Source organism: Pseudonaja textilis, chromosome 4 (assembly GCF_049901715.1).
Source record: "Pseudonaja textilis isolate UNSWEBS1 chromosome 4, rPseTex1.2, whole genome shotgun sequence".
Taxonomy (NCBI): Eukaryota; Metazoa; Chordata; class Lepidosauria; order Squamata; family Elapidae; genus Pseudonaja; species Pseudonaja textilis.
In genome coordinates, this window is record NC_141993.1 from 74,408,279 (window position 1) to 74,431,840 (window position 23,562).

Sequence of the window (23,562 nt, forward strand, 5' to 3'; positions counted from 1 at the left end):
CACAGGCTGATAGCTTCCATGCCATGCCACATTGAGGCAGTCATTGCTGCAAAAGGGGCCCAAACCAAGTCCTGAGTACATACGCATGCTTATACTTTTTAGAGGTCCGATATTGTTCTATGTATAATCCTTGTTTTATTGATCGCATGAATATTCTATTTTCTGAGATTGTTGATTTGGGGTTTTCATGAGCTGTAAGCCATAATCATCCCAATTATGACAAATCATGACTTGAACTATCTTTTGCATGTAATGAGTCTATCTCATATATTAGTTTCACCTTTTAAGTTGCATTACTGAAATAAATGGACTTTTGCATGATATTCTAATTTTTCAAGATTCAATTGTATGTGATTATTGTTAAGTTAGGAAAAAATCTATTTTAATTCACAATAAGCACATCACATTATTCCATACTTCTAGGTCACTGCTACGTCATGCTATGAAGTGGGTGCTTGGTTCTTATAATTATGCTATTTATACTACGTTATATAGAACGTTACCTAATATTCAGTGTCCAACAATCTAATATCCAAGATACTTGAAAAAGAGAGAAGGTCTGAAAGAGGGGAATGGCTCCAAATTTGTGTGTGTGTGTTTGTGTTTGTGTGTGTATATTTGATGGCTAGAGTTTTTTCATGTTTGTGAGGAGCCTGAAAAATCAGGATGTTCATTATGCAGAACGTCTTCCTAGATGAAGAAAGCTCTGCAGGTCTTTTTTAATATAAAAAGTTCTCTATAAGTGGAAGGTGTTGCAAAAGTCTAGGTCTTCTTCACATATTCCTTCTCCTAAAAGCAGGTAAAATGATATCAGTTTCAACAACACTTAAGTAAGTCTAGTGAATATACTAAATAATGTATTTCAGAAAAAAAAAGAGTATGAGCCTGCAACTGTGTACTGGTTCTAAGCTTATAAATGCATATTTTATAACCGAGCTTTCTTAATAGTGCCTTCTTTAATATGGTTTTCTCAAAGGAAAGTATAAAGGAAGGTATATGTTTCAGGAAAAGAAATTCCAAGAGATATTTGTAGTTTGAGTTGAACTCTAGAATCTAGTGCAGATATTTCATTACCCAACTAGGTAAATCATCAGTGCTAGCTAGTGAAGGGAGGATTTCCCTGAAAAGGAATTGGAAATTAGGAGTCATTTCTCTCTTTCAGACTCCACCCCCCACCCCACCCCAAATATCTTGGATATTAGATTGCAAGAGTTTGAATACTAGAGCAAACTGCCAATCTTTGGAATTTTCTGAAAGGCTAATAAGATGAGAATCATCTCTATCTTCACAGATATATTATTTCTCCAAGGCAGGTGCTATCACAGAAAAAGCATGGACATGGGTTGAACAAGATGACACTATTTAATGGATCATGTTCTCTGCTAGACTTGGTGAGGCAGCAGCAGGAGAAAGATGGTCACACAAGTAGTCCGCCTTATAACATGCAGGGCTTTAACGGTGACAGCCAGCATCTTGAATTTCATTCAAAAACCTACTGGGAGGCAGTGCAGCTAGTGGAAGAGTGATGTTATATAGGAATATTGGAAGACAACACAAGCTTCTTGTGCTGATGCATCTTAGATAAGCTTCTAAGTAGTCCTCAAGGTAAGCCCAATGTACAGCATGTAATAGTAATTCAAATAGACTCTTTGGTGCTTGCTTGTTTTGCTGTTTTCTTGCAGACATTTCATTGTCAATCTAGGTAACATCATCAGTGTTAGTAGGAATTGGGGTTTGCTCTCATTTTATATACTAATAGCTTGCCCTGTCAGTGTTGGTGGGAATAGTCTTGATAGTTGCTTGAACAGCTTGATCTTTATTGTTAGCTTGTTTTATAGTTTCTTGATTGGGGTATTGTTTGCTTCTTGATTGTGGGTCTAATGTTAATCTAGATATTAATCTCTGTCATCTGGGTGCCATTGAAATGTTTTGATATTTTTGCTTCCTTTTTTAGCTTTTTGGTTGTCTCTTTGGAATGGTATGCAAATATTGTTCATCTCTAGGTGCCTATTGATGGCTGATTTGATCTTGCACAACACAAACTGTGTAAGAACACTATATAGACAAACACAAACACATTGCAACAATGCTGAACAGCAGAAAAAGAAAACTGATCATCTATACAACATCTTCCAACAAATTGCAACCCCATGCAATTTCATTAAAAAGTGCCTGACCACTCAAATCAATATAGCACAACCAATACAAGCTGTGAAAAGATAGCATTGTCACACATCAAAAACTAAAACCATAACTATTGCAACCACATGGCATTACCGTAACATACAAATCAACAAAAGCCTTCCAAAGTAAACAAAAGACTCAGTAGCCCTGAAATAAAAAGCAGGAATTATTCACAAAATATAGTGTAAAGAAGTGCAACAGACACTATGCAGGACTAATAGGCAGAAAACTAGCAGAATGCCTCTATGAACACCAACTAGCAGTCAGAAGACATAATGAAAACTTCTTAATTTCATAGGGACAGACATAATAATAATTTCAACTAAGAAACTGTGAGCATTTTAGACCAAGTCAAGTCCAAAAGTTCTAGAGAATTCCTGGAAGGCTAGTACTCAAACCACAAGCAAGCTAAGAATGAAAAGCCCGAGGAACAATTAAGACTGCTTCCACTAACACTAAAAGGACAAGACTTTTATATATATAAAAGACGGCTGGGTCTTCTTTTGTTGCCTACAAAGGAGAACAGAGCTGGAAAGCAGGTTAGTAGGGTGGGATTTTGCAGTAACCTTCTCCCAGGAGTGGGGAGAGAATGGAGATTTTACAGTATCCTTCCCCTGCCATGCCCATCAAGCCACGCCCACAGAACTGGTAGTAAAAAAAATAGAATCCCACCACTGATTATCTTCTATTAGTAATTCAAATAGGTGACTAAAGCAAAATCATCATTATCAAGGCCCCCAAGTCCAGAAGCAGATGCAATTGGTACAGTGACCTGACTTCACACGCACACACACACACACACACACACACACACTCACACACACCAAAGAACTATAGCATTTTCTACCTACCTCCATAAGCTCACTTTTCAAAGGAGCTGATTATCTCCTATTAGTATATAGGGTTTTATAGAAAAGGAAATGTTCCAAGGTCAGCAAGAGAGTAGAATTTACTCTTAATTTATGTGATGAATTGTCTCTCAGTTCAACTTAATAGTCAGGAAAGTTAATTATAGGCTTTTATACTTACCAAGAATATGTGTTTCTTTTTTAAAGTCAAATAGTAAACCTTTCATTCATGTAAAGGGTATAGAAAGCATGGCATGAGATGATTTGCTATTATTTCTTCAACAAATAATATTTATTTTAATTCCTTTCAGCTATTATAATTATACTGCAATTATATATGGAAGAAAAACTATAGTTTCTTTTGTCTGCATTATTCAGGACATTTTATATCTGAACTTCAGAAACACAAGGCATGATATAGATTAGATGAGGCTGATAAAAAACAACCAAGCTGCTTGAATTTAAGAAAAAATACCAAAAATTCTGGTAAGAAATTTAGCAAATGAAAATAACTCTTAATAAATCACATTTTTCTTCAGATACAATTGGCTTATTGAACTGGAGTAAAAGCAGCTCTTTCTGCTCAGGTTGTCAGAGGCAAGGGGTCAGGACCAAAGGTCACATTGCAATTTTTTTTAAAAAGAGTTATTGCTCAAATCTATACACAAGAATCTAGTTATTAAAGTTCAACATTAAATTGGCACCAGATAAGAGTGAATGGAATTCAAGAGAACGTGGACCTGGAATGCAGTGTAATGACTCTAAACCAGGGGTATCAAACTCACATCATGGCAGCATCATGTGCTAAACTACGTGGGGGTATGGCCAGCGCGTGATGCATCTGCCCCATGGGCTGGGAGTTTGACAGCCTGCTCTAAACTGATAGTTGCTTAACACTGCATCCTAGCTCTGCCTGTTTTTGTTCTTCTCAAGGTTTTTTATTTTAACATCACCAACTCAAGCCCAAAGTTTAGCAAAGTTGACCAGATATATTGCTGCCAGAATGGAATAAAAATATATGGTACCCTTTCAAGGTAGCAATTCTTAGATTTCTGACTAAATGTTACTTTAACACTGACTATAGAACACTAATCTCTATTCTACCAAAGTCAAGGTAGACAAGACATTCTACACAATAAAGCTAGTTTTAGAGGACACCGACCATTCTCATGCCATAGTTTGCTCCTCCAAAACCATGTTAGCCATGCCATCCCCAAACATCATGGCTTTTTGAAGGTAAAAATCCCCAATGGTGCCCCCACCTTTGATGCCTAATCAAATGAACAATTGAGATCAGATATGTTTTAGATAGATAGATGATAGATGATAGATAGATAGATAGATAGATAGATAGATAGATAGATAGATAGATAGATAGATATCTTGGGTAGATGGATAGATGGGTAGATAGGTAAGTAGGTAGGTAGGTAATTAGATACACACACACACACTCACACACACTTGTGGATAAACCTCTTTGTGGATAAGCTGACCTCAACATTTTCATGTTTTCATTTTCATAGTATTTTGGTTAAAAATGTGAAAGTTGACATCTGCAGATGGGTTTATCCACAGGTATATGTAGGTACTTTAAAAATATTGTTTTATATATCAAAGGTAAGTCTATTTGCAAATAAACTGAGTGTCAACTATAAAATATCTAGAATGTTACCTTCAAATAAATCCTTTTTAGTTTTGGGAGTGTGGCTCAAGGCTCATGATTTAATTGGAGTAACTGCTGGAACCCTGACACTGAGTCTGATATAGATAGATAGATAGATAGATAGATAGATAGATAGATAGATAGATAGATAGATAGATATTGTGAATATATTTTTTTTCGCTTAGCTGTGAGTATGAATAGCAATTAAAAGAAAGATGGCACCTGTGATGGTTTGATTTAAGCTCCACCTGTTTTAATGGATGGTACTTCAACTGTCGCCACAATATTAGGTTGTTTTTTACCACACCCTGCAAAGCACCATAGACTTAGATTTCTCTTCCCTTATATCTGCTTAGACTTGACACCAAAGAAATGAAACAATTCTGACAGCCAATCTGAAAGAAAACTAACCATTCGTTCTTCCTCCTGAAGAGTAAGTATCCAATATGTTTTTGCTCAATTCTGAGTCACTGAGGCAAATGCTTGAGCAGCCATGCACTTATCAACACAGGCTGTCCAACCAGCCATGTGCATAAAATGTATAATTTTTCAATTAGTGACAGAGAGAAGGTTTAATATATCAGAAATATCATTTTGGATGTTTAATTTTAATGGTTTCCTGCATTATTAGATTTTTAAAAATTTGTATGAATTAGTTTCTAAACAACGTCTGATAGATTGTCACATTTCTCAGTGATATAATAGGTTAATCTCTACTGTTCTTCTGAGTTCAGATAATATAATCAGATCATTCTGGGCCTCTACTAGAATATTCTATTTATTTTTGAACCAAAAGGGGGAGTAGGTTGGAATGGGAGAAGGGGGATAATGAGAAAGAGAGAGTTGATAATAAAGACATGGATGATGAGGTGCTCTAAAAATGATTAGGCATGCAGGAAGAAAAGATTTAATTTGGGAGATTGAGAACGGTGGAGATATTTGCTTTCTGCCCACACACTTTCACTATTGCTCAGTATAACTAAAGCCTTTAAATACTTTATAAATTGAAGAAATTAACCACAAAATGCCTGATTTGAAGGAATTACCTACTATGCATCATTTGTGTATTTCTTCTATTAATGGAAAAAAGCTTCACACATTTGCTTTTCAAACAACTGAATAAATGAGAAGAGAATTTTTTAAAAAATAAGAGTACTTATACTTTTCTGAATGGTAAATAAGAAAGACAAAAGAAAAGATATAAGTATTTTCTTCTGTATATGAGAGATTAGATCTGGAAACAACCTGAATCTTCTGGACACATGCACTGAGAGAAGGGGAATGTCTACTTGCAACATAATTTTGAAATCATACATATTTGTATATTCCAATAATATATTATATATTATAAGTAAATGTAATTTGGTAATGTACTAGTCCTACATTACACTGCTGGTTACACTAAATCTGTTCTGACCCAAACCCGGTTCCAAGAGAGCAAACATAAGACAAAGGCAGCAGTACAATCTTTTTATGTTTCAGCTAAGAATTCTGTTTATTCACAGATAAAAGGCTGCTTCCAAGTAATTAGTTCCGACAAGAAAGAACTTTGCCAAGTTTTTGCAAGTCTGCCAAAACACAACAGATAAGAAATAGTTAACAATACAAGAGTCTTCAAATACCAACTGTAATGTCCACAAGGCTGAGTTCAAAATGTCTTTGCCTTCTGCAAAGAAGGTTAGTTTCACAACTGGCTTTTATCTTCTTGAAGGAGGGCCATTACCTTGCAGCCTTACTCCTGAGTCTCCCCTGCTGTTGCAATTGCTCTTTCCTATGAGCAATCCTGCATGCACACGCACTTGGTACAGGCTCCTTGAGAACCTCCTCATCACTGCTGCTAGCCCCCACAATCTCTGAAGGCAGCAGTCCACTCCCTAATGGTCCTGGCCCCTCATCTGAGTCCTCGCTCTCCTCAGCCATCCACACCTGCTGCCAGCTAACCACAACAAACCTTTTAAGCCTGGAATTTATATTTAATTTTGTTTAGTCCAATTGGCAGAAGAGCTGGTAACTTGATGAAGAGAAAGGAGAAGATGTTAGAGAACCTACATACTACATTGCATATAAATATATATAAAAGGTAGATCATCATAGTAAGATACATACTGAAATGAATGAAGGGTTCATTTATCCTTTAATTTTTAAAAATAGCAAGAATCATTCAGTTTGTAGTCCATACTGAGTGCCGATCAACTACACAGAACCAAGGAAGGTTCCTTCTTAATCTGCTTTTGTTGTTTTCAATAACGTGCTGTATATATGGTCAGGGGTGGGATTCTACCAGTTCACACCTATTTGCTAGAACCAGTTGTTAACATTCTAAGCAGTTCGGAGAACTGGTTGTTAGAAGAAATTACTGGCCTAATCCTGTAAGGAAGGCAAAAAGGAAACATTCTGGTGTTGCTTACAGAAACTGCCTTTCCGTTAACCCTTATTACATTCTTGGCAGGACTAGACTTCCTGTCTCTGGAACTTTTTTTCCCCTCCCTTGCTGGTATTTTGCTTGTGTGGAGAGACCATTCAAAGTTACAATGGCATTGAAAAGTGACATGACCATTTTTCATACTTATGACTGTTGCAGCATCCCCACAATCATGAGAGGCCAGGCGAGGAGATGTGTGCCTTGATGTGAGTGATATTGAGTTGGCCACGGCCAGCCAATAACATGACCACCAAGCCACACCCACCTAGTCACATGACCACCAAGCCATGCCCACCAACTAAGCCACACCCACAGAACTGGTTGTTAAAAAATTTGAATCCCACGCCTGCATATGGTGACAGTTGGTGATAGGCTATTCTGATCTTCTCCAATAATTTTATTTTCAGCAACATTTTTGCTTTCAATTTATATCTTCTATTTTATTCTAAATAACATAAAGTGTTGCAGTTTCATAATTCAAGAAGATTTCCTCAAGTTATAGAAGGTCCTTGAGGACACACTTTTCTGGCTTATCAGGAAGTAGGTTGTGGTCTACTTTGTCAAATGCCTTGCTGAAGTAGAAATATACTATGCCAACAGCATTGTTCTGGTCTACTAATTTAGTTACTTTGTCAAATAATGAAATAAGCTTGGTTTGGCATGATCTGTTTTTAACAATCCCCATGCTGGCTGCTAGTTATAACTTTATTTTTTTTCTAGATGTTCACAGATCTATTTTTGATTATTATTTTTTCCAGTATCTTTCTAGGTATTGATGTTAGGCTGATTGACCTGTAATTTCCTTTGTCTGCTTTCCCCCACTTTTTTTGAAGATGAGAACCACATCAGCTCTTTTCCAATCCTCTGATAGTTCCCCAGAGCACAAGATTTTTTAAAGATGTGATACAATGATTCTGTGATAACATCTGCCAGCTCTTTCAGAACTCTGGAATGTAATCCATCAGTCTCGATGATTTATATTCATCAAGGTCAGAAAGGTGTTCTCTTACCATTTTCTTGCTTATTTTAGTTTTAATTTTTAGTCTGTCTTTTACAGTTATGTTTTGGTAGGTAGGCTTCTTTTTGTGTGAAGACTGATGCAAAGAAAGAGTAAAGCAGTTCTGTTTTCTCTTACTGTCTGTTACTTCCTTGCCATCTTCTGTCTTTAGCAGACCGACTGTTTCCTTGACTGTTTTCTTCTTATTTATATGTTGAAAGAAACCCTTTTTTAAAATTACCTTTAACTTTGTTCATTCTGAGCCTTTGCTTTCCTGATTTCATCTTTGCATATTTGAGCTCTTTGCTGATATTGTGCCTTAGTTATGTGTCACTCTTTCCATTTTTTTGTACTTATCCTTTTTGTCTTTCAGTTTATCAAAGATCTTTGTGAAACCATGCTTCTTGCATTTCATTTTTTTCTTTTTCAGTGGGATTGTATTGGACTGTGCTTTTATGTTAATATTTTTCAATGTTTCCCATGCTTCCTGAGTTGTTTTCCCCTTTAGGATTTTTATTCATGAAATTTTGCTTGGGCTCTCTCTCAGTTTTTTTAAAATCAGCTCTTTTAAATTTTAAGCCATTGGTTGGATTATATTCTATTGCTTGTGTTTACATTATATTAAATTCCAGTATGACGTATGGCTCTTTTATGACTTGTGCATTTCATCTTTCAGAATTCCTGAGCCAGCAGGATTAATTAGTTCCAGACCATGGCTGTCTCAGGAATTTTGGGAGTTGAAGTCCATAAATAATAAAAGGACCATGTTTCCCAACCCCTATTGTATATGATGAGATGCATTTTGTGTAGGTAAGAATGACTGCAGATAAATCTCTGCAGGCAGCACCTGAACTGGGTTTAATTAAACCTGATAGGACCACATCACCATCTTGGCAGAAAAGTTAGCAATCAATAATAAAACCATAATTGTAAAAATAATAATGGTTCACATTTTATCTTTCCACAAATTAGGGAATAGCATCATGTCTTACAGTTAGTAATCTCATTAGGTAGATTATTGACTATGATGACAATAGTGAAATTTATTTGATGCCTATCTCACTGTAGGGCTACTCTAAGTGGCTTATTATCATAAAAAATGAAGAAATAAAAGGAAAGTTTAAGGAAAGTGAAAGTAAAATAGAACAATAAAATAACCAAGGAAGAGGAAAAAAACCATCATATGATGAGTTTAAAAAATTCTTTACTGGTTACAAAAAAAGTTTTAAGAGTTTTTTCAGGCTAATATTCAACTGAGGAGAAGGCAAGTGGTAAACAGGCTTACATGGTGCAGCTATTCATAATGTATATGTTTAGATTTAGCATCAAAGGTCATTAAGGTTAGGGAGGATATGCAGTACAAAACAAAGATCCAGTAGGTAGAAATCCCTATAACTAAATGCTATCAGTATTATAATTTCTGAAATAAAAATCAGATTATATTTCTAATTTGTTGAGAAAAAAGTTAACATTAATAGATTTACCTTTTGAACTTTTGCTTGATAAGCATGGGAAATGTAAGCTAGAAAAAAAAAATTCTTTAAATGAATAGTTTCATTTCTGAGCTCTAATTCATCATCCATCCCTGGTTTGTTTGATTTTTTTTTACAGTTTTATTCATTTATATAATATTTTATTCCTATTTTAGGAATTGTATGATATTCTCTAATTGGTGGAAATATAAAATATGAACCATTATTATTTTTACAATTATGGCTTTATTACTGATTGCTAACTTTTCTGCCAAAATGGTGATATGGTCCTACCAGGTTTAATTAAACCCAGTTCAAGTGCTGACTGCAGAGCTTTATCTGGAGTCATTTTTACTTACACAAAATGTTTCTCATCATATAGAATAGGGGTTAGGGAATGATGGTCCTTTTATGACTTCAACTCCCCAAATTCCTGAACCAGCCATGCTTTGGAATTAATTAATCCTTTTGTTTTTTAACTCAAAATGAGTAATCCATGTAACTGATATTAAATTTCTATGTTACTAAAATTCAGCAGCACAGTTAGAGGTCTTTGTGGAACATCAGCAGCTTTTAAAACTTGGAAAAGCTTTTTTACATGTTGTGATCTTGATATCAAAGAATATATATTTGAAGAGTTTCAGTCTAAGGTCAAAGCAAAATGAAGTCTTCCTTCAATGACCTTGAAATAGAGCTTGGATGTTTTAAGCAATGTCATTCCAAAATGCTCCAACTATTTTGAGATATCTAACTGCAAAGCTTTGCTAGTTATGCTGAAATCCAGTTACAGTTTCAATGGAGATGTTCCTCGGGAAGGTTAAATCTGACAGGACATCAGGATGAGCAGGTTTTTTTTACATAAGCAGAGCAATATTGAAGTTACATAATTCACTGCAAAATAACATGATTATATTCTCTTTAAGAGCCAATTAGATAACCTGTCAGAGCATTTTAATGAGCAGGACTGAGCAAAATTTTCCCAGTGAAGCAAAATACACAATAATAATAATAATAATAATAATAATAATAATAATAATAATAATAATAATAATAATAATAGGGGCAGCTTCTGAAACAGCCATCCAAATCTTATGAGAAGTTCAACAGCTTTGATGACTCGTTTACTTTATTCACATTTACACATGTTACAATTACAAAAGACCTTTTTGCAAAGCTTTTCAGAGTCCAATTATCCATAGGCCTATGGTCTTACAAGAAAGAAAGATTGAAGGTCAAATTGCAAAAAAATACAGGTAGTCCTCAATGTATAAATATTCATGTAATGACTATCTGAAGTTATCACATACTGAAAAAAGTGACCCACAACCCGTCTTCATATTTATAATATCACAGCATCCCTACAGTCAGGTGCTTGGCAACCCAGTATGTATTTGTGAAGATTGCAGTGTCTTGGGGTCATGTGATTGCTATCTGCAACCTTCAGCAGTCAAAATTAATGTATTAAATCAGAGTGATTTAAGAACCATAGCAAAAAGGTTGTAAAATTGCGTGTTATTTACTTAACAACCTCATTTAGTTTAGCAATGGTCCCAATTGTATTGTGTTGAAGACTACCCTTTAACTAAGAATAACAACAGTAATACCAGTTAGACTTATATACCACTCCATAGCACTTTACAGCACTTTCTGAACAGTTTTCAAATAATCTGAGTCCCCATTTTACCAATCTCAGAAGGATGGAATGCTGAATCATCAAACTCCAGACTCTGGGCAGAGTTAGCCTACAATACTGCATTCTAACCACTGCACCATCAAAGGTTTGAAAGAAAGAATAAATGAATTCAGATGAAGGGAAAGAATCAGAATATTACAATTAGATGGAGTTGATGAGATCACTAGAAAGAAAGAAGTGAGATTTTAAAGAAAAGGCAGTGTTTGAAATAGTATATTGATATGGTGGAAGGAAGGATAATTTGCAATAATATAGAAAGTTGTGGAGAAATATGGCTAATACAGTTAGTGTCATTTCCATGTAATTACATAACATTTTATTTTTGTTATTTAATACCTTTTAAAAACTCTTAGTTCTTTTTTTCCTGAGCATTCCCTAATTCCACTTACCTCAAAAAGAAATAATTTGATGGGCTGATATGAATGACCACTCAATAAACTTGTTCTGATCGTCAATTTTATTACTCAGCTAGCTCTATACCTGTGCTTCACCACGAAACTATGTGATTGAACTAAGTTTTTGGGGAGAAAAATAGGAGAAAAAAATATGTTTCTACCTACCAGCATCCATTGATATTAATCTGGCTAGTGTCCTGTCAGTGTGTGAGGGAGTTTAGGGCTGTTTAGAAATTGAAACAGTATTTGCTGTGTGAGCAAAAAGGAGACAGCAAGGAGCCTGGGCATGGCTTCGCTCAACTGTTCTGTACTAAAGCTGGTTGCTGCTGTGAAACTAAAACTTAAAACTCCTCTCCTCTCCTCTGCTTGTGTTTTGTATTTGGAACAGATTTCTTTTCAGGTGGGGAGGGGAAGTTGAACTCTTAGTCATTTTGAAGAATCCTTTCTTAGTGAACACCTAGAAGCTAAGAGGAATATACGTGCCAAGTTTATAGGCTTTATAATTCTGGAGATTTTGTGATGAATGGTATTTCGCTTTTATATATATAGAAGTAGATAGGCTGAAGTTCAAAACAGTGGATATTTTAAAATTTGGGGACATGGGTTAAAGGAGTCTCTGTGGATTTTGGTTTGCTAATTGTTGCCAACTATAGGGGAATGGTGCTCATTTCCATTTCAAGGCCTTTAATCCAGAGTTGTCTGAAGACATTTTCATGACATGTGGCCAACATGACTTCATGGAGTGCTACTAACTTCCTACCAGATTGGTACCTATTCATCTCCTTGCAGCACCTTGCAGCAAGCACCTTGCTCCTTGCAGCACCTATTTATCTCCATTCCAAGGAGATTTGCATTTCAAACTGCTAGGTAAGCAGGAGATGGAGTAAGGATAGGAGTTGACCTCATTGCATGGCACTCATATCATGAATATGGGCTGCTGGCTTTCCAGCTGTCAAGTTTAGCATATCAAACACTGAACCACCAAGAAACCCCGATTCCAAGAAAAAAATAAAAATTGGACCACTATAATGTGATCCAATTCCACAAAGAGCAATTAACAGAGCAGTGGTGGGGAGCTTTAATTTAGATTTCTGTACTTAGACAGATTGATAGACATAATGGTCTACCTGCTCCCTTTGAATTTTATGGTTATATGTCTCTTACTGAATTAGAAGCCATCTGAGAGAGATTGTGGAGAGACTTAGAAAATAATGGAAGGGAGCCTAAACATTATTAACTACATAGTCATCACACAAGCCACAAATGAGTCAATTAATAGCTTCAATTATAAAATAGCAGCCCAGGTGGCAAGAAACTAAAGCAAAAAATTAAAAAGAAGCTTTTCAAACAATTCAGACTCCATCTGAATAAGCTCGTTATATATGACATTTAGAAATTTCTTTATGAAATCTGTGTAAATGTTGTTCCTTTGCTCTTGCCCAGCTATGTGAACTTGGTACCAAGATGTACCTGCTGCAGACTATTTTTATTATTATTTTGCATACCTTGCACATTTTTATTCTAGCACGAATGTTGTCTCACACATTTTTAAAAGACAATTAAGAAGTTAAAGATATAAATTTAAATTAATTCTAAAGTTAATGCTAATATTAATTAGCAATTAAAAGCCTGGCCAAAAAAGTCATATCTCCTAAATGTTAAGGTTATGGTGTCATTTTTATTACAGTATGGAAACAATCCAAAAGATTTTTCACTTGCCAAAAAGGTAATGCCCCAAATAGAGAATTTTAACAGAATACCAGAATTTGAAGGGACCTTGGAGGTTTCTAGTCCAATCCCTCCACTCAAGCAGGAGTCACTATTCCATTCCAGGCAAATAGCTGTCTAGTCTCTTCTTAAAAGCCTCTAGTGTTGGAGCACCCACAACTTCTGTAGGCAAACTGTTCCACTGGTTGATTGTTTTTACTGTCGGGAAATTTCTCTTCAGTTCTAGGTTGCTTCTTTCTGTTTTCCAATGCAGGATCCATTGCTTCTTGTCTTGCTTTCTGATGCTTTGAAAAATAGGTTAACTCCTTCTTCTTCTTCTCACAAAAATCAGAACATTGCTATAATGTCACCTCTAGTCCTTCTTCTCAGTAGACTAGACAAATCCAGTTCTTGCAAATATTCTATGTTTTAGCCTTCAGACCCTCCAATCATCTTTGTCACTCTTCTCTGCACTTTTTCCAAAGTCTCAGCATCTTTTTTTATATTATGTATCCCTATTAAACTACCACGACAAACTATAATCTTTATCTATTAAAAGAATTTTATTTGACCTCTACTTAAGTTTTCTTTCTTTTACCTTGCTTTCCTATCAACTATTTAAAACTAAGACTTTGTACATTTCTATGTAAGGATAAACCAAATACAATCATGCTACAAATAAACAACAATTTTACCTCTCTTTTTAAGAACATCATTTCCCAATTCTAGACTGATTACACATCAATATTTTAGTTGAGTAAGTTCACATTGAATTTTATTGGAATGATTTGTTTTTTTCTGTATCTATAGTGAATACGTTTGTGATATCTATTTTTTAACACATCCTTGGGACAGCACCATACTTAAAAGAAATATTTTATCTCTTTTAGTTTCAGGGGAAGAGTGAAATAAAAGTCCAGAGGGTATTTAGATTATCTAACTGAAGGAATCTGCCCACCAAAAGCATTGTAAAAATGCTTAGATATTGAAAGCCAGCACTCAAACTCATGTTTTATCCTGAACACAGGAAATAGATTTAATTAGATGAGTACACAATAAGACTTAAAAGTCATCTCTAAATATAAAGTCAGAATTGCCACATGCTCTGTAAAAATGAAAAATATCACACGAAGTACTAGTATGCATTATACTGTACTGGTAAGAATTCTACACCTGTTGTAGCCACCACAATACAAAAAAGATACTGAGGCCCTAGAAAGAGTGCACAGAAGAGCAACAAAGATAATAAGGGATCTGGAGGCTAAATTGGATGATGAGCAGTTAAGAGAACTAAGTTTGTCTAGTCTATAAGCAAGAAGGACTAGAAGTGACATGATAGCTGTCTTCCAGTGCTTGAGGGTTTATCATAAACAAGAAGGAGGTCAACCTATTCCCAAAAGCATCTGAAGGCAGGACAAGAAGTAAATGAAAATGGATGGAAGTTCATCAAATAGAGATTTAACCTAGAATTAAGGAGAAATGTCCTGTTAGTGAGAACAATTAATTAATGGAAAGGTTTGCTTCCAAAAGTTGTGGGTGCTCTATCACTAGAATTTTTAACAAAGCTATTGGAGAGACATTTATCTAACATTGAATGTCTATGGAGATTTTCAGTCATTCAGGTCATAGTTGTCCCAAATGTGCTTTTTCAAGCAGCAACTTGGACTTTCTGGTTTTTCTTTGAAGACATTTCTATAAGTCTCCTGTTTGAGGAGTTGGACTAGAAGACCTCCAAAGTCCCTTCCAACTCTGTTAATAACTCTATTATTCTGTATATATAGGTTTCTATGGGAGTCACTAATGCTGAAAGACTTCCATTTAAACCTTAATGGTGCTGACTCTCTTTCTGAGACTGAGGGAAGTCACATTAGGTACAACATAGATCTCTATTTAAAAATGAAAAACTATGTATTTTATTATTGGTAATTTCTAACCCATTTCTGCCATAACCTAACATACCCATTATTAATTAGGGCTACCAGATCTGCATTGCAAAAGTTTAGATGATAGCCAAGCAATGCAAAAAGAAATGGTACTATCTAGTAGTTGTTTAGATTTCTGCCTTGATATCATAACTGAAGCATTTATTCATTTTTCTTATTTCATATGACACAGTACAATATTAGCTAAGCATAGAGTTGGGCACAATGTGAACAACCATGGCAAAAACAATGTGTTTGGTCATATCTATGTATAACATGAACAAGGCTACAAATTGGCTGTAGGTCCCTTACCCAGGAAATTTTTTTTAGCTCAACTTGGAAATTGTAGGAATGAAGCACCCTTCAAAAATTCATCTGTAATGATAAAAGCTTATTATATTTTTTTGCAATACAGATAGTCCTCAACTTACAACTACAATTGAGCCCAAAATTTCTGTTGCTAAGCAAGACTATAGCCTTGCTTAGCAGTGAGCTTTTCCCCACTTTACAACTTTTCTAGCAACTGTCATAGCTATGTGTTATTTGTCAAGCATCTGAATTTTGTCATGTCACCATGGGGATGCTACAATGGTTATATCTGTGAGAATGTGTAAGAATGGTCATAAGTAACTTTTTTCAGTGCCCTTGTGACTTCAAACGTTCACTAAATGGAATGTTGTAAGTCGAGGACTATCTGTAATACGGTGGAAAACATCAATGAAAGGACAATATATTTAATGATCAATATAATTTTATTTCTTAATGATTAAGAAAATGGTACTAGCCACCTTTTGTCAAGATTCCTTCTGTATCATTTCTGGGATTTGTATAATATTTTAAAAATGTTTTCTTTTAAAAAATGTTTTCATTTTTGCTGTGTTTTGAAAACTTCCACTAATATCCAGTTTTAGATGAGCATAATCTGATCTATTTCTTGTTTGAGTTGTGAATTTATATTATTCAAAGTGGTTCAAAACTGAAGTCTCACCTAGAAAGCAGGTATAGAATTGGGCAGCCATGTTATGTTTTTCGTATCATGTAGAACCCCTAACGTCCATTCAGCTTGTGCAACCAAATAATGACAGCATAATTTCCTGACAATTTTCAACAGGAAATAAAAGAAAATACCATGTTAAACTCTCATAGACTTGACACACCACACTAAACAAAAATAAGATGAATATGAGCTGACAATGTTGGACAAGAATGACATTGTTATAATATCATAGCTTCATCAACTATGACTCTTTCAGCAAAATGAAAAGTATATCTATGACCATCATCACCCCTTCCAAGCTGTCTCTGTTATAGACCATATAAAGAAATAGATGCGTTGAGGATTCATCAGAATTTAGCTCAAGAATCTGCTTGGAATAAAGATCACCATCTGAGAATGATTTGAATATCTTTTATTACCATTAATAGACTTAATACTTGAGAATAAGAAAAAAAAGAGTTTTAGAAATGAGGGACAATTTAGAACCTATAGAGAAGAAGCCAGTGTAAAAGAAACTATTGTCAGTGCACTACAACATCCTTTCAATTTATAAATCATACAGTGGAAATAATTTCTTGCAATAGTTGTATAAAAATTTACAACCAATGGAATGCTGACATATAGCTTGTTGCATTGAGTAATTGTATATATCATTTATCCCTTATCATCAAAGCTTTAGCTTGCAAAATATAAAAATAATTGTATTCACTCTGATTAAAAGCACTTGTGAATATTCTAGGAGACATAATATCCTGGTAGTCCTCGACTTATAAGCAGAATTGAGCCCAAAATTTCTATTGCTAAGTGGCAAATCTGTTAAATGAGTTTTGCCCCATTTTACAACTTTTGTTGCCACTTTTTTAAAGTGAATCACTGCAATTGTTAAGTTAGTAACATGGGTGTTAAGTGAATCTGACTTCCCCATTGACTTTGCTTGTCAGAAGATCGCAAAAGGGGATCAAATGACCCTGGGACACTGCAACCCTCATAAGTATGAGTCAATTGCCAAGCATCTGAATTTTGATCATATGACCACGCAGATGCTGCAATAGTCATAAGTATGAAAAATAGTTATAAGTCACTTTTTTCAGTGTTGTAACTTTGAATGGTGACTAAATAAACTGAGGACTACCTGTAATTTTCTAAATTATTCTTATGACAAATTACTAAAGCCAGCAAAGAAGCCCCCTCTCCCCCCCAAAAAAACAAACAAACAAAAAAAAGTCCTGGCAGCATGGCAGCACCTGGCTGACCTTGATCTGGATTAGAAGCTAAACCGAATTGAGCCAGGTTAGTCTCACTTTTACAGAGACCGTAAAAGTGCTAGCAGCATAAGCTAAATTGGGAAGCTGAAAAGTAACCTGAAGAAGTCAATAACAAGCAACTTTTATTCTATTGTCAAGGAAGCTTCTTGGACACGTCCATGAAATCACCAGAAGTTAAGTTTGTGTTGAAAAATACTTTGGTAGTCACCTTTCAGAGATGTGAATGATCTAATCATATCTATCTGATATAGGTCATGAATCCAGTTCAGAAAAAAAGTGGGTTTGTGAATATTCAAGCATAGCTTAAATCACTGAATTGTTTCAAAAGCATCCTATTCAGTTTTGCATGTCAAATTGATTCTAAAATGAGAATTGACAGTTTGATTTAAAGGGATGACTCAATCAGATTATCTTGGCATTAGATTTTCAAATTAAATATTTAATTTAATTTAATATTTAAATATTTCACACACACATACACACACACACACACACACAGACAGACATGGCATTCAGCTTTGTTCGGGTATTTTCCCACGTCATTATAGTTGTGCTTTTAAAGTTGTAGCTATGTTTCGGCAGAATCTCATCTGCCATCATCAGGCTTCTGTATTGTGTTCGTCTGTGAGTCAGACTTTTACAGTTGTTTCAGTTTTAAATTTGGGGCTAGCCTACTGCTGTGCCAGAATGGTTTTTTTCTTCATCCTGATTGGTTGGGAATCTTGGTCTGTGTTTATTGGTCTTGGAGTTTGCTGTGTTCTGCTTGATTGGTGTTTCTAATATCTGTTTTGTGGCTTTTTTGTGTGTTGATTGGCTGGCAACATTGTGTTCCTGTATTGGAGGCTTTTAGTGTAGCTTGGCTTCATCCAGGTGGGTACATATTCTTCTATTGGTCTGTCCAATGTATTTGTCCGGGCATGATGCACAGGGGACTTCGTATATGCCTTGGTTTTCCAGGTCAATTTTATCTTTGGGGTTTCTAAGGATGGCTGCTATTTTTCTGTCTGTTTTGAAGGCAGTCTTGATGTGATGCCTGTGTAGTATCTTACTGATTTTGTCTGTAGTACCTCTTATGTAGGGCAGGACAGCTGTTCATCTTCTAGGTCTCCATTATGTCTCAATGTGTTTTTGTGGATCAAGCTGGTGATTTTACTTTTGTGGAAGCCGTTGGCTGTCAGTACTTTAGAATAAGTACCCGCCTGGATGAACGCAAAAATGCAGTAAAAAAGCTGGAACACACTTCCTCACTAGTCCAACACATGAAAGCCACAGGTCATAGCATCAACTTCAATGACACCAAAACTCTAGCCACTATAGAAAACCCCAGCCACAGAATTATCAGAGAAGCCATAGAGATTGAAAAAAGACCTGAAAGCATGAATAGAAGAGATGATTCCACCAGACTGTCAATTATTTGGAAGTCTGCACTCACAAACAAAAAAATCTCCACACCACTAGTCAGGCAAACACCTGGGCACAAACAGATCCCCCCTGATACCTCCAGCTCACACAACCCCCAAACAGGCACCCAGATGAAACCTAGCTTCCTAACAAATGATAGCTGTCCATTTACTCAGAGCCAAGCTGCACTAAAAGCCTCCAATACAGGAACACAATGTTGCCAGCCAATCAACACACACAAAAAGCCACAATACAGATATTAGAAACACCAATCAAGCAGAACACAGCAAACTCCAAGACCAATAAACACAGACCAAGTCTCCCAACCAATCAGGATGAAGAAAAAACCATTCTGGCACAGCAGTAGGCTAGCCCCAAATTTAAAACTGAAACAACTGTAAAAGTCTGACTCACAGACGAACACAATACAGAAGCCTGATGATGGCAGATGAGATTCTGCCGAAATGTTGCTACAACTTTAAAAGCACAACTACAATGACCTGGGAAAATACCCAAACAAAGCTGAATACCATACATGTAAGTATCCGCAAAAACTTAAGAATATATATATATATATATATATATATATATATATATATATATATATACACACACATACATACATACACATACATATATACATATATATATACTTGATCTTACGCGGGAGAAAACCGAACAACAAAGATCACATATATATATATATATATATATATATATATATATATATATATATATATATATACATACATACATACATACATATATATGGATCTTTGGTTATTTGGGTTTTCTCCCGCATAAAATTGGAAGTATCTAGGCAACGTTTCGATGAAGTCTCATTCATCATCTTCAGGCTTGTGTCTTCGGCTCTGTGCTTCTCAGAGTAATGTGAGCTTGCAGCTGCTTCTTCCTTTTAACTGCTAGCGGGGGTGTGACTTGATTGGGTGGGGGCTTGGCTGTCTTCTGATTGGGTGAGGTGTGTTCTCATTGGTTGAGGGTTTGGCTGTGTTCTGATTGGTTGTGGGGTTGGCTGTGTTCTGATGGGCTGGGGGTGTGTTCTGTTCAGGTGGGGGCTTGGCAGGTTAGGGCTTGGCTGTGCTGGGGTTAGTCTTAGTTGCTGGAAGACACAAGCCTGAAGATGATGAATGAGACTTCATCAAAACGTCGCCTAGATACTTCCAATTTTACGTGGGAGAAAACCCAAATAACCAAAGATCCACATACAAATACCCGCGAAAACCTCAGAAAATATATATCTCTGTGTGTCTGTGTGTGTGTGTGTGTGCGTGTAGTTGCATAATTATATTGCAGCATAAGTGAGGTATACATTCAGCTACACATTTGAATTTAGACCTAAAGTCTAATGATATGGAACTCAATATGTTTATATGTTTCAGGTGTCAGCTTCCATTAGTGAAAGATTGTGGAAGCTGTCAAATGAAGCTCTTTTTTGGGGGAAGCATTTGGCTGCTTATGGTGGAATAATGGATCATATTCCCCTTCCTCTACTTATCTTTCTGAGTTGAAGCAAAAGTTTGTAAAGAGATTATATCTAGTTTCAGAGTTCACCATACTCTGTGTCTTGACCTCATTCTTGTGTATTCTCAGTCAAAGCCTATTTTCAGATATTTCTGATCAACATGAATATAGAATAAAATGCACATTCCTGGAAGGTACACAATTCCATTTGCCAAATGGCAAAAGGAGATTTGGCCTTTGAAGCTTTTTCTTAAGTGAATTGCATATTCCAATATATAGAAATATCACTGCTCATAGCTAGCACAACCTGTTTGATTTTTTTTAATAAAGAGTATAAAATTTACTATTGGACTGGGGCCATTATATCAACATCAATCATCCTCTGGATTTAATTGCTTTAAGTCTATTTTACATTTCCTGATGCTTCAAAAGGTGGAAGTGCTTTCGTAACAGATATTGATATAAATAGAAATGGGCCTGGAAGAATGGTATATTTGTAATGGGTCAATGAGCCTGCCTAATATGCCTTATTGCTAGATATGCTACATTAACTATCTCCATGTTTGCCTTGATCTTTGACAGTACAAGCATTCCAGAAAGGCTGAAACTTTTAATTAGAGACCTGTGCAGCTTTCCCTCTTACTAGTGTAATCATTAAATTGATTTTTCCAGTCCATCATGTAATTGTTCCAGCGAAGGAATCCTGCTTTCCACTCTTGTTCTGCTTCATCAATATTTTCTGTAAAACATGAAATGGGTGGCATTAATCTAAATTTAAATCTCTTTGTACATTAATTGAAAAATAATCCTGATTACCAATGCCGTTTTTCCCTAAATACACCACATACCATTTTGCCCTCCTTTTTGTCACCTGATTTATTGCAAATCCAAAGGGCAAAGTTTTAACTCTGGATTATAACATAATCAGTTAAAATGAAGAATTATTCTTCTGGCCCAATATGCCACATCATTTGCATTTTCAACCTTCATACCCACAAATGACATTTAACAAGGAGCTTACAATTTACTGTTTGATGGCTAGGATCCAGATGCAGACTTCCAGTTAAGAGATGCAATAAATCTTCATAAATTTATTTTCTTGACATAATCAATTATCCATAATACCAATTGAGGAAGAGTATTTAAAACATAGCAACATGATTTTGGATATTATAATAGATCAGCAAAATAAGAAAGATTTATATACCCAGCTGTTCAGAATTAGGTAGGATACACTAAGAAATGGCTAGAGCTCAACACATACTGCTTTTCTTTTTAATTTTTAATCTACTAAATTGATAGATATGTTAATAACAAGGAGGGAGAAATTATCCAATGATTTTTCAAGGAAAGTAGCTGTATCCAGAAATCTCAGTGACGTCATCACACAAGGGACATGTTTATTTAATTGTATGACATAAGGACATGATACATCCTTTGTGAAATGGCTTTATATTTTACTGATTTTCATTTGGTCTCATCTTATGCATCTTATGGACATATCATATCCTTACATCTTGGACATAAACTATTGCAATTTCTCCCCTTAGGATGCCACTATAGGGCAAACATCAGACACAGAGACAATCTTTTTTCTCCTTATGCCATCACTCTAATTATGCCAACACCTAATTACCACAGTACTGTTTTATGTCTAAAGATATTTACCCATGTAGTATCCTTCTCATCTTTTCTCATACTTCTTCTATTGGCATGTTATGATTATATTAATTTGTTATTTGTATTTACACTGAGAGCTTATGCACTAGAGACAAACTCCTTGTGTGTCCAATCACACTTGGCCAATAAACTATTCTGTTCTGTTCTGTCCTCTCCTGCCTATCCTATCCTATCCTATCCTATCCTATCCTATCCTATCCTATCCTATCCTATCCTATCATTTGAATTATTGAAAGAATATTTTTTTCCAATTTAGGCAGGACATTCACACATACCTTGGGCAACATGGTAATTAAATAATGCAAGAACAATTCTCCAATTTTAATGGAAATATAGCTAGGGATATTTTGTATAAGTTACAGTCTGAAACAAATAGTACTACGAGATGTCGCTTTCCACTGAGATTTTTTTTAAAAGAAATAAATAGGAGGAATGAGAATTCTACTGAAATCACCATGTACATGACTACCACTCTTCAAGGTGCTCTTGAACTATTTTTAGTATTCTATCTCAGTCATTGGTTCATACAATTTTATTAAACTATATTGCTTTGAGTAGCAGCTTTAAAGAGATTTGAGGCTTTGCACAGTGCTTGTACAAATGTGATTTTAGAAATAATGGGTCAAATTTAGATCTAATTATGCTAAAGGTAGACCAAATAAAATCACTGGAACTTAAGAAACCTTATCTAACATGGATCCTCATTATTTTCAGCGTGTCTAATTATAACTAAATCCATTCCATCATCTTATTCTCTTTTGTGCTGCTGCTATTTTTATATTATTGTTATAATCTTTACCTGAGCATAGTTGCTTGCTTTGCTTTTTTTTTTCATACTACTACATCATAGTTCTGAAGCTTTAATGCTTTATCATAACAATAGTAATTTCTATATAAAACACAGCCCATTCTTTCAGCCTATCTATTTCTCTTGATATTCCCTGTAATTGGAGACCTTAAACAATGGTATGGAATTATAAGTTTCAACTTGAATTCAGATAACATAATTAGAACTCTACAGAAAAAAAAGTCTGCCCTCCAAAACAGTAATATTTACAATTTTGTGTTATGAAAGAGTATCCATAGCAATTAAGTCATACAGTGGTCTACATATGGAATCTGGCATGAATCCTGGTTATATGAAGGACTGTCTCACCCCACTGGGATTGGTCCATACCACTTGTGCTGGCAGAAGAGGCATGTGGCAAGTCCAGGAGGAAGGTTTTCTCTGCTATTCTCCTGTCCTCTAGAACATCTCCCCCCCGCCCCATGTGAGCTTAGCCCCAACTCTCCTATCTTTTTGTAAGAGCCTAAAGACATGGTTTTGCCAGTTGGCTTGGGGACCCAGTGGGGGAACAGTGCAATGGAAGTGGCTGGTTGAGTAATAACAGATCTCACATCCCCACACTCCACTCGAACCCTACCCATGTGTCC

General features: G+C 35.5%; 1 protein-coding gene across 4 annotated transcripts in view; it reads right to left on the reverse strand.

Annotated features, from left to right (window-relative positions):
* The window catches only part of BCHE (butyrylcholinesterase), a 156,500-nt gene that overhangs the window by 36,919 nt on the left and 96,019 nt on the right, over positions 1-23,562 (reverse strand). For 2 of the 4 annotated variants that reach the window (XM_087933394.1, XM_087933390.1), the window contains exon 4: positions 20,484-21,187. In XM_087933394.1, the coding sequence (XP_087789520.1) occupies positions 21,063-21,187 (125 nt within the window). In that variant the 3' untranslated portion in view covers positions 20,484-21,062. Of the gene's footprint in view, positions 1-16,695; positions 18,934-20,483; positions 21,188-23,562 lie in introns of those variants that run through there. The other 2 variants (XM_087933389.1, XM_087933393.1) reach the window with 2 other exon arrangements.